The 12,400-nt window shown below is 50.0% G+C and overlaps 1 protein-coding gene across 4 annotated transcripts; it reads left to right on the top strand.

The window, feature by feature from the left end:
* Positions 1-5,754: 5,754 nt before the first annotated feature.
* On the top strand, positions 5,755-12,258 carry LOC125961093 (uncharacterized). 4 transcript variants are annotated; one of them, XM_049697256.1, is made up of 4 exons: positions 5,755-8,900; positions 10,391-10,565; positions 11,174-11,247; positions 11,904-12,258. In XM_049697256.1, the coding sequence occupies exons 1-4, from the start codon at positions 8,737-8,739 to the stop codon at positions 11,938-11,940; spliced, it is 450 nt and encodes a 149-aa protein (XP_049553213.1). In that variant the 5' UTR covers positions 5,755-8,736; the 3' UTR covers positions 11,941-12,258. The 4 variants fall into 4 exon arrangements, with proteins under 4 accessions (XP_049553213.1, XP_049553210.1, XP_049553211.1 ...); XM_049697254.1 differs by having other exon boundaries at positions 5,768-8,900; positions 11,890-12,258; XM_049697255.1 differs by having other exon boundaries at positions 5,774-8,900; positions 11,174-11,226; positions 11,890-12,258.
* The last annotated feature ends 142 nt before the right edge of the window (positions 12,259-12,400 follow it).

The raw sequence follows: 12,400 nt of genomic DNA, 5'->3' as shown, positions 1-12,400 counted from the left end.
GAGTTTGAGCTTTTAAATGGGAAGAGGCTGGGATATTATTACTTAGCAAATTTAAGTGTCTGCCATTCCCAGCAGATAGGGAGGGGCTTGTGGGAAAGATTAGAAGAGCTAAAGAAAAATAAAGACACCTCACTTTCTTTGTACATCCCAGTGAAAAGAATCACAGCAACATGAGGGCAGTGACATAGCATAGCTTGTTGTTGTCTTTCCCTCCGTTTCTAGAACACTGCCCAGCACATGACAGGTGCTCTACTGGGAAATGGGCAGAATGAGTGAATTTTCCACCCATTCCAAGCCAGACTGACTGCAGCAGTGAGGGTCTCCCCGGGTCCTGGGCACACCTGACCTCCCTCCCTGAGAAGTGACCTCAGGGACAGTCTGAGACCATGTGCACAGACACCAAAGTGGTGAGTCGCTTAATAAAACATGAGTTTCTTCCCTAAGATCCATCAGCATCTTGTGCAGGAAAAAGTTACCTCATCAGAGTCATAGAACCTTTATTAAAACAACAATAATACTGTGTGCTAAGGTCTGTGTTAAGCACTTTATTTCATTTATACCTGAACATACAACAAATACCTCAAAGTCACCAGCTAATTCTTTATAATCTGCCATCAAAACATATCTGGAACGTGACTCCCTTCTCACAAATTCTGTTGCTGCCATCCTTGACCAAGGCCCCAGCATCTCTTCCCTGGACAACCAGAGCAGTCCCCTCCTTAGTTCACTTTTTGTTCACCACATTCCATTCCCCACATACCAGTCAAGATGTTCTTCTTAAAATGCAAATCAAATCATGTAAGCATCTTCCCTAGAAGAAAATCCAAACTCCTAACCATGGCCACAAGGCCCCACGATTACAGGCCCTCACCTGCCAACATTTTCTCCCTCCTTCACCCTGTTGCAACCACACTAGCCTTTGACTGCATTAGGGTCCAGGCTAGGTTACTGTAACCGAGACTCCGAAACACAGTGGCTTAAACAGACAGCTGCTTATTTCTCTCTCATGTCACTGTACAGAGGTAGGAGGGCAGTCCAGACGGGTGAGGGGACTCAGCTCCAGGAGGTCATGCAGGGACCCAGGTGCCTTCCACCTCACTGCTCTACCATCCCCTAGAGTGTTGACCTCGTCTGCCTGGTCGAAGCTGGGTCACAGCCACATCGGTAGCCCCTGGCTTTCCACTGTTGCTACTTCCTGGGTGCTTCGGTATCCCGGGTTTGTTCCCTTAACCCTGCTCACACTCTGTATGTAGGCCATCAATATCTTTTCATTTAAACCATCCCTGGTGAATTCTGTCCCTTTTTGACCCTGACTGATAAGGGTTCACTGCACACAATGTCAAAGTCAACCCCTTCCTAAAATTGAGCTCAGTCCAGCCCATATATATATGTGTGTGTATATATATTTCTATATATATGGGTGTATCTATACATATGGGTATGTGTATATATATTTGTATATATGTGGGTGTGTGTATATACATGGGTGTGTGGGGTGTGTGTATGGGTGTGTGTATATATGCGTGTGAGTGTATATGTGTATATGTGTGTGTTTTTCCCCATCCCAGACGATGCCCCCAGATCTAACTAGAATTGGCTCAAGGTACCTGTCATGACTAAACTATCATGGGTTGGCTAATGCCAATGATTGAACTAAAAATGTCCATGACAGTTTGTTGAGTGCCTACTGGGTTCATGGATGACCAGCACATTACCACGGGATACTCCCATCAAGCCTTCTTCCCACTTTGCTAAAGTTAGCCTTCTCAGACTTTTTTTTTTTTTTTTTTGTGTGCGGTTCGCGGGCCTCTCACTGCTGTGGCCTCTCCCGTTGCAGAGCACAGGCTCCGGAAGTATAGCCTCAGCGGCCATGGCTCATGGGCCCAGCCGCTCCGCGGCATGTGGGATCTTCCCGGACCGGGGCATGAACCCGCATCCCCTGCATCAGCAGGCGGACTCTCAACCACTGCGCCACCAGGGAAGCCCCTTCTCAGACATTTTTGAGTTTCCGGGCTCTTCTGGGCAACCCTGGCCCCTTATGCACCCCCAACACAGCCCTTGCTCACTGAGCTGCCGGTGGGTGCTTAGACGTCTGTTTCCCCACTGCACGGTGAGTTCACCCAACGCAGGCCCTGACTTCCTGCCTCTGGTACCACCACCTGCTTCTACAACAGGGCCTGGACACAGAGTAGGGCATCACTTCAATAAACATCTGCTGAAACCACAGGGGGATTTCAGCTCCTAACCTAATGGTTTATTAATTTAATCCTCTTTAGGGATTTCTTAATCCGTCCAATGGGAGATAAAACAATTAACCAGAGTTGAGGGAGAATGAGAAGAACATCAATGCTTCTTCCAAGCCAAGAGCTTCACGTGCATGATATTATTTAATCTGCATGGTAACCCCATAGGTAGATCCTGTTATTAGTCCCAATGTACAGGCTCAGGGAAGGTAAGGGACTTGTACCAGCCCAGAGCTAAGTGGCAGGGGCAGAATTTGAACCCAAGTCTTGATGTTTTGAAAGCACATGCCCATCCCTCCCCTGCTCTCCTGCCTCCCACACACGAATAATCACACTGTCAAGCCTCATCAATGTCACTTTGATGCACTAACAGGCCGTGAAAAGGAAACAGCCATCTATCTGTAAAATAAGTAAGTCCTGGCGTGCAGAGAGAGGTGCTAATAGAGATGCAATTTACCCATTTGCTGAGATCACTGACAGACTTGAGCAGGGCTCAAACGGCAATCTCCTGGGAAAGGGGGGAGTTTGGGAGGACCACGACGCACAGCCCATGCCCTGGGTCCTAAGGGCTCCGCAGCCCTCCAGCAGGAGGTTGGCAGGAGGCACTCCAGTGTTTTGACAGCCAGGGAGATAAACAGAGGTACTGATTTCAGAGAAACATCCTCGGCCCTAGGCTTTCTTTCCAAACATGAAGTCCTGACATCGCTAGGCCATCAAAGTCAAGAGTGACAGCTCCACAACAGACGTGCCCCTGCCGGCTGCCAGCAAACTCCCTGGAGAGCCACAGAAACCTCCAAGGCACCCACACGGTGGGCTTCAGGAACGGGGGACAACCCAGGCTGGAAGGAGGTAGGTCAGGTCTGGGCAAGAGGACAAACAGAAATCCCCATCCTGACGCCCATTAGCACAATGACTTGTCTCACTCTCAGCGATCTAGACCTTGGCTGTCCAGTATGGGAGCCCCCAGCCCCGTGGGGCTATTGAGCACTTCAGATGTGGCTGGTCCAACTTGAGATGTGCTTTAAGTGTAGGATACTCAGATTTCACATGGAAAAAAGAACATCAAATATCTCAATAATTTTCATATTGAGTACATGTTGACATGATAATATTTGGGGCATAGTTAAATAAAATATATTATTAACATTAATTTCAGCTGGGGGACTCCCCTGGTGGTCCAGTGGTTATGCGCTTCCACTGCAGGGAAAGGGGTTCAATCCCTGGTTGGGGAACTAAGATCCCACATGCAGTGAGGCACGACCAAAAATAAATAAATAAATAGATAGATAAATAAATAAAATTCTGCCTGGAAAATTAATTTCACCTGTTTTTCACTATGTGGCTACTAGAAAACTTTAAATTGCATACATGGCTTGCATTATCTATTGGACAGTGCTGATCTGAAGGATCAAAAATTAAATGTAATTGAGGTCTTTCCTGGTGGCACAGTCGTTAAGAATCCGGCTGCCAATGCAGGAGACACAGGTTCGATCCCTGGTCCAGGAAGATCCCACATGCCGTGAAGCAACTAAGCCCGTGCACCACAACTACTGAGCCTGCACTCTAGAGCCCATGAGCCACAACTACTGAGCCCACGTGCCTACAGCCCGTGCTCCGCAACAAGAGAAGCCACCTCAATGAGAAGCCCATGCACTGCAACAAAGAGTAGCCCCTGCTCGCTGCAACTAAAGAAAGCCCGCACGCAGCAACGAAGACCCAATGCAGCCAAAAATAAAATTAAAAAATGTAATTGAATTCAAAGTGAACAAAGGTAATTTTTTTATCAAAATGCAAGTTAAATGAAAACAATAAAACATGAAAAACATTTCCATGTACATTTTCAAAAGAGTTCTTTTTCTAAAATATTCAAAGTTTCTATTAAAAGTAAAAAGGAATATGTAATTATTGAATATCAAAGTTTTAAATCAAAATGATCTAAGTAAACCTCAAAATCTTAACTCACGTCTTTGAAACCTTTGTTAAATCTTATAAACGACTGTTACAAAAATAAAATGATTGACAATTCTAGTAGTCAATGTAAAGAACTGGCATTTTGCTTCACAGTTATTACATCTAGACCTACATATATATGCTTTAGAGAAGCCTATGAGTTGTTTAATGCACCAAAATATCCCTCAGCTGTTGTGTGACTGTTGTGAATACCACAATAACGCCAGGTCACCTTCAGAGCCCTGGAGCAGAACACAGACGCACAGTGGATGCTTGGCGCTACCAGGTTCGGCCGGATAAGCTGTCTGTTCTATCGGCCATGGGCTTCCACAGCTCCAATCCTCCCTGGACCCCAGATTAGCAGCAACACAACCCACCGACCTTCACCTTCAAGGAATTCAGACCGGTCACCTTTTGTTTTGAGGACACAGAGTAAGGGAAGGGGAAACACACTCTCTGCGGCCTACGTGGTGTTCGTCACAAAAGTGGATAGAGTTACAGGTCACTCTTTGCCTGTGCCGAAAGCCAAATCGCAGGTGAATGAGGCACCCATATCCTTTTTATTTTTAAATTTAACACAGCAAAGTTCACTCTTCTTAGTTTTACTGACAAACGCGTATAGTTGTGTGACCACCGCTATGACCAAGATACAGAACATTTCCCCACCCCCAAAAAATCTTACCCGGGTTTGGTATGGCTGAGTTCTTGTTTGGTTTTAGCTATTCTAATGAGTGCTTAGCAGCATCTCAGTATGTGTGTGTGTGCAAGAGAGAGAGAGAGAGAAAGAGAGACAGACAGACAGACAGACAGACAGATGCATGGACCTCTAAAGGGCTCCTGTTTCCAGGGTCTGTGGATGATATTGTCTAAGGGAGTCAAAAAATTCCCCTCTTGGATTGGTGATGGTAACTCTTCTAGGAAAATGCCATGGTGGGCTTTTTGATGAGAAAGGGAGGCCCCTAGCTTAGCCTGCTTGGGAGGTTGAAACTAAAGGAGCTGACCTGTTCGGCATAGTCATCAGAGAGGAGGAATCTGGAGCCTTTTGAAGGAGCTCTAGAGAAGAGGGGAAGAGGCCCAGAATGGAGAAAAAGGAAAGCTGCGACAATTGTATACACGGAGGGGAGCCTCGTGAACATGACAGGTACAAGGACGGTCGTCTCTAGAGGGAGAAATCCCCTGGGGAGGGGGCCCAGACAACAATTTTCTAAGAATAAGGAGCTCAGACATTGAATTTGGAGTTGTCTCCTGTTCTGGGCTGTGGTCCCCTCTGCCGCATACAATGGCGCTGAGTGGGTGGTGCTTTGGAGGAAGAACAGAAGAGGGTGGTGTCGCACTTGGGGTGAGGTTGAAGGGGGGTGAGGTTGAAGGAGGGCGAGGCTGGCGGATGCCAGTGAGGTGGAGAGGCAAGAAGGCTACAGGGAAACTGACTCAGGAGAAATGAGAGCCATCCTACCTGTACTTCTCCCAGAGGAAAGCAGTCCTTCAAGATGCTGTGGAGGGTCCTGGGTGGCCTGCGGAACATGGGCCTCAGTCTGTTTGCTTTTCTTCTTAATATGAAGGAAGAAAGACACTTCTTGGAGGGCAGAGGACTTATAGCCATCAGACTACACACACCTGCAGCCGAGGTGGGAGGGCACCCTCGCCCCGGGGCTCTAGCTAGATTCAGCCTCCACATAAAGTCAGGTGTCCACAGCGCACTAGAAGCCTCTGGAATTTTTCAACCCAGAAAAGTCATGTATTATTAAATCTCACGTATTCGTTTCCTGCTGCAGCTGTAACAAACCACCTCAAACTTTGCAGCTTAAAGCAGCACTTATCTTCTTACAGTTATGTAGGTCAGAAGCCTGACGTGGGTCTCACTGGGCTAAATCAAGGTGTTGGCAGGACTGTAGTCCTTCTGCAGGTTCTGGGGGAGAATCCGTTTCCTTGCCTTCTCGAGGCTTTTCTTTGGCTTAGGGCCCCTTCCTCCATCTTCAAAGCCGGCAACAGGGAGTTCAGTCCTTCTCATGTGGCATCGCTCCACCCTCTTCTTCGGTCTCTCTCTTTCACTTTTAAGAGCCTTTCTAATCGCATTGGGCCCACCTGGGTGATCCAGGCTACTCTCCGTATCTTAAGGTCAGATGATTAGCAATCTTAATTCCACCTGCAACCTTCATTCCCCTTTGCCTTGTAACATAACCTATTCACAGGTCCCAGGCATTAGGATGTGGACATCTTTGGGGGTGGGGTGGGGGTGGCTGTATTCTGCCTATCACACCTTGCCACTGGGCCTAAGTGGGATTCTGATCCAGAGAAGCTGGGACAAAGAGCAATGTCTACCTACACGTGAAAATGGAGAAAGTAGAGGGAGATTCTGGGGGAAGGGCGTTTGTTAATGAAAATCACATGGGTCAGAGAAAGCGGTGGTGTTGGGGAGAAACCTATGTCAAATGTTGCCGTATGTAAGTTACTAAGAAGCTACCATGAAAATAACAGCTGTTTCTACAGATCACAGTTTATCTGCACTAGGGCAGCTTGCTGTTGCACAGAATCCTGGTGGACTATGCCTGGAGTCCTGAACAGTTGGAGACATCTCTGAGTCCAGTTGATGGTTACCTGGCTTGCTCCCATCCTTGCATAATGGTGTGTTTGCTGCGTCCACACAAGGCAGCTCTTGGGGTATCTACCCACGGCCTGAGCTCTGCCCTGAGAGCTGCGCAGAGAAGGCTGTTGTTTCTCACAGGTCAGCCCTTCAGCTGCTAGAAGACCGACCAGGTGTCTGTTGCTGCTAGCACCACTCTTTTCTAAAAACCTCTTCCCAGGGCTTCCTATAGTTCCTCATAAATAATGATGTTTCCACCCTTCCCCACCCTGGTCACTCTCTTTTGGGCATCCTTTAATGTGTGAAGGATTGGGGGCATGCGGGGTATGGGGAGAGGGGCACCAGTCTTCTGGTCACAGCATTTAGGGGCTACTCTAATGGAGGTGATAATCCAGCAACCCACCTCATTCGTTTCTTGGCCTTATTTACTTGGCCACCCTTCTAGACAGTGTGGAGTATTATCCCCCCTCTCTTACAGGTTATCTATCAACCTATCTATCTGTCTATCTCAGATGTCTTTAGATATTTGATTTTTTGCCCCCTCTCAACTTATATCTTCAGCAGCTCCTCTTGCCTCCTTAGCCCTTACCTTGGGCTGGGGTTGGGGCTAGGGCTGGGACCGGCCCCCCAGGCTCCCAGCTAGATGGAAATCTTTCTTCAGTCTTTGTCAGATCCAGCATCTCTGGCTCCTCTCGTTCTTGGGGTAATTGCAGAAGGGCCTTTGACCCTGCTGCTCTCACTCCAGCACTTGACAGCAAGGACATTTGGACCCTGACATTTTGACCTCCTTGTACACTTAGATCCTGAGAACTCTGCCTTGTGAATATTCTCTGCACCAAGAAATCAACAGAAGCAGAGTCTTTTCAGAAGTTTCGCAATGAAAAATACCAGAAGAAATATCACCCTAAATAAAACCGCCAGTAGCTAAACATGCAACTTGTGAGGAAGATCTTTGGTTTGCTGAATACAAAGTTGCAGAGGCCAATATAATGACTCCAACATAAAAAGACCCTATTAAGTGAAGGATGTGGAGAGACTGGGGACCCCCTTCCCACTCCCCCTAATCCTTCACACATTGAAGGATGCCCAAAGAGAGTGAAAGGATGGGGAAGGATGGAAAACCACGTCATTCATTAACAGGACCTATAGGAAGCGCTGGAAAGATTTTACTAGAAAAATAGAGAGGCCTGGACAGGACCACCCCCCTTCAGCCCTAAAACGGAGGACCACAGTGGTAGGGGTGGTGGTGGGGATCCTGGAGCAAAGAAGGCTAGAGCCAAAGAGGAAGGAGGTTGAGAGAAGGAACCGCCAAGAAGAGAGACCTGGGAATGTCTGTTGAATTGGGAATATTTTTGGCACCCTAATACCATCCAGCATTTTTTAAATGTTTAGCATGTGCCAGGCATTGTGCTAAGTACTTTCCAAACTTTATCTCATTTAACCCTCATAACAACATAAGAGGGCAACATTATGATTATTTTCCCCACTGAAGTCCAGACAGATTGGACACTTGCTGGAGGTCCCACAGGAAGTGACACAATGCAAATGAACCCAAGCTTCCAGAGTTTCTCTGGAAGGCGGAGGTGTTGCACTGATCGCCCTGCATGATGTGGCATTCATTCCAACCACTCTCCAGAGACGGCTCCACAAACTCCCAGAAAAGACTGGAGTGGAGAGTTCTCCAGGCTGGGTGCCCCCCGACCCTCCCACAGGCTCTGTGCCAGTGGGCAAACCTCCCCCGTTCCAGCTGTTCCAGGACAGAGCCCTGGGCAGGGCTGAGCAGCCACCTGGCCTCGTCCATCCCAAGAAAGCAAAGCTGGGAAATTCCCCCTGCCTGTCCCCGCCCTGGTGCCTGCATGTCCTGCCTCTGTAGCCGGGCCAGGGACAAGCGTGTGGGCTCCAGGTACAGAACTCCCGAAGTCAAGGGTTTCAGGTCACACTGGCAAATCATTTTGCGAGCAGATGCCACGGGTCTCTTCTCGGACTGGGCAGCACACAAGGTCAGCGTCAGCAGATCTGACCCTAAAAATAGGCTCTTGGATGCCAGTCGGGGTGGCTGGGTGCGCTGCTGCCACACGCCCCACGGACCAGCACCTACCGACCTGGCCAGGACCTGGTGCGCAAAGGTGAGCCCCTTCGGTGGGAGGCCGGCACCTGTTGGGTCCAATCAAATGTTCTTTGGGGGCCTGGGTGTGGGGATTAGAAGACCCCTTTCCACCCTGTTTCTGGAGCGGCAGAGAACAGCTGACATCTTTTCTGTTTGACAGGCTTCTTCTTGCCCCGTCTTTCCCTAGAGACTCCAAGAAATTTTCTCCACTTCCCTTCCTCTAAATCTAGGCTTCCAGTTCAATGACCATTTCTAAAGGATAATAGGGCAGGTTAAAGCTCATTGGGCCCTTCTGAGGCCCTGGATGCATTGTATCGCATATCATATTCCAGCAAGGTTCTCCATTTATCCATTTAGCCAGTAGAGGGGAAAAAAGTCTCAGCGGGAGGTGGGGGCGGAATGGAGACACCCGTAGTGACTCACATCAAGCATAGGGCAGCACAAATTACAACTAAGTACTCCAAACCCCGGGGATGAGAACTCTTCCTGTGTCCTGGGTAACGCTGAGCATCCTTTGGACAGAGTGACTATTTTTGAAGCTTTTCCCAGTCCTGGTGGGAGGATGGGGTTGGGGATGACTGCTCTGGTAGAGACGGGGAGACTGGGTCACTGAGGTACTTGGCCTCTGGACCAAGACAGCAGCGCGTGTAAGCAGGATGGTGGGAAGATGTCTTGTGTCTCAGACCAGGGCTCTCCCATTAGATCCTGGGCCCTTGTCCTGAGGCCCCAGTGGCCCCTCACGGGCCTGGAACCCAAGGAGTGGGGGGCTCTGACTGTTCAGAAAAGCTGAAAACATTCCAAAGGGAAAAACTGCTGAGTAAGATGGGACAGGGCATGGGGTGTATGTGGGGCGGGGTCTCCTCGCTTCCGATCCCAGCATCTGAGGGTCTCTGGTACTCAGTGTTTGTTCTGTTGCCCTTCCTTGTTCTCTTCATGGCACAAGCAGATTGTTCCCACCAAATGACATTTGCAAACAACACCTGAAGGGCTTCTGACTGAGTCCCGTACAAGGGAAGAGCCTTGGGTATTGTCGGGGCGGGGGGGCAGTGGGACGTGGGAGAGGGTCTGAGGAGTGACGGGGAGGTCGGAGGCTCTTCAGGGGCAAAAGCAGATCTGGGCTGAGGGTGAGGGGGGGACATTGGTCCTCTACCATCTGATAAGCTGAAGCCCTCACGGTGGACCTTTCGGTCCTGGGGTGGCACTGGGTTGGAGGGAACTGAGTCCTGACGGAGGGTGGAGTTCCTGTGGCTGTTGACAAACTCGAGGGGTACAAGGACCAGAGAGGGGCCCTGAGGCCGGGGGCTTGGCTGTTAGTGTTCCCTGCAACCCTGGTGATGCCCAGCTGGGTCCACTTGGGGAGGGGGCAGCCTGACCTCCACGGAGCCAGGGTTGGCCTTCCCCCGACGCCGTGCAACCCCGTGAATCGTTAAGGGGCCCTGGCTGACCGTGTGCCAGGCACGGTTCCGAGAGCTTCCCTTCTGAGTAGCAGCTCATGTACTTACTCCTCAGAACTGCGGCAGCCCTGGGCGGGGTGTACCTTGTCGACGTCGCTTCAGATGAGGAAACTGAGACACAAGGCCGTGGAGTGCTTTGCCCGACATCACACAGCCCAGACCGCAGTGAGGCCAGTGCGCCTCAGGGCCTGACGGCAGAGCCACTGAGCTTGGGTGTCCCTCCCGTGGGGTGAGCTGGGGGCGGGGGCACGCCTCTCTCTCTCGCTTCCCCCCGCTGCCTGAACTCCCACCTGGGCCTGGGGGCGGCCTCTCCAGGTCCCGGTGCCGGGGAAGCCGGGCTGGGGCCGCGCGGGGGGTAGCTGCGTTAGTCCTCTTCAGCCTGACTCCAGGGCACGCACGTGGTGCTTGACTTTTCGCTTCAGGTGAGCCTTGATGGTTCTGGGCCTACCACTTGCGCAGTAAACAGGGGATCAAGTCTCATCACAGCCTGGCATGGTCACCAGGTATCAACAGGCTGGAGAGAGACCTTACTCCCCCTCCCAAAAGCCTTGCCTGTACTTCACCCATGAGCAAAGGCGCCCCATCACTCAGAGGAGGATGCTCAGACTCATTAGCGCCCTGACCCATTTGCCACAAGTACAAAAACCCTTGGTCCCTGCCAAACTGCTTTACCCCGCTCCCTTACTCTCCCTTAGCTAAGTGCTAAGCTCAGCACTTAGCTCCCAACACAGCTGGGAATTCCCCACCCGCCCCCGCCGCTCCTGTCCCCCTACATGACACGCTCTCCGAGTCCACGTCCATGTGTTAAGGACTCATGTTATCCCCTTTAACCAACAAGCAGGGAGGCGCCGATGTTATCCCCATTCTGCAGGTGAGGAAGCTGAAGCCTGGGTACGTGAGCCCCCAAGGCCGGTGAGGGCTCTTCCACAACTTCCCACTGCTCTGGGGTTCACGTGGGGAGGGAGGTCTAGGCCCAGGCCCGCCCTCAGGAACGTATACCTTGTGACTAAGATACAGTGACCTATCTAGTGGCCTGGGTGCGGACGCTTGGCTGCCTGTGTTGAGGCCCAGTCATACCACTTACTAGCTTGGTATCATGTGACTAAACTCTCTGACCCTCATTTTTCTCATCTGTAAAGTGGGGGCAGCTATTCCCTATCGAGGAGGTTTTGAGAGTAGATAATCACCAGGCACACGTTAAGAGTCACCGAGTATACTGGTCATTTCGCTGGGTCCTGCCAGGGCCTGGGTTTCTCAGTGAGCTTTTGTGGCATCTTTAAGAGGTGGGAGCATGGCCTACAGCCTTCCCAAGGTCCAGAGCCTGCCCCGTGCAGCACTGAGACACCGGCCTAGTGAGTAACAGTGGTGGGGACAGGAAGTGAGAGGTGGTGAGACCATGGTGAGGGCTGCACCCCGCCAGTCTACCCCCCCATCTTTCTCCCACACAAGGAAGCCTAATGTTCTGAGGTGACACAGAGTAGGCAGTGATTCTCAAAAGAGCGGGGCTAAAAGGCCATCTGTTCCTGAATTCATGAGCTGTGTAATTGCCTGCAGTGTTTCCACCACAGCTGGCCTGGTCAGACATCATGGCCTCTTGTCTCCTGACCCAGAGCTTCCTCAGCCCCACTGGGCCGACCACAGAGATCAAGTCCATCCCGGCCGGCTGCCTTGTCTAAGAAGGAAGCCACATGTGAGCATTCAGCCCCCTCACAGTTTCCAGGAGGCCCAACTCTGCCAGACTGAGATTGGAAAAATCAATTAGGAGTTCATAAATTACCACCCCGAAGCATTTTGAAACCATCTGAAGAGTTAATCAAACAAGTTAATGACATCAACACCATCTTAGAAGAAATATTAAATTACCTCTTTAAATGAAGTCATTTCTGTTTTTTAAATAAAAGGGTTTTCTATTAATTCACATAATTGCCTCCTATTAACATACTTGCCAGAATCCAAAAGAAAAAAGTATCTGTTAAACTTGGATTGTGTCTGATACATTAGGAATTAAACTATAGCAACAAAAAATTCCTAGGGTTTTTACGGCCAGGTTTTAACTTTTTAAAAA

This window comes from Orcinus orca, chromosome 14 (assembly GCF_937001465.1).
Source record: "Orcinus orca chromosome 14, mOrcOrc1.1, whole genome shotgun sequence".
Taxonomy (NCBI): domain Eukaryota; kingdom Metazoa; phylum Chordata; class Mammalia; order Artiodactyla; family Delphinidae; genus Orcinus; species Orcinus orca.
This window is presented reverse-complemented; position numbering and strand designations above follow the sequence as displayed.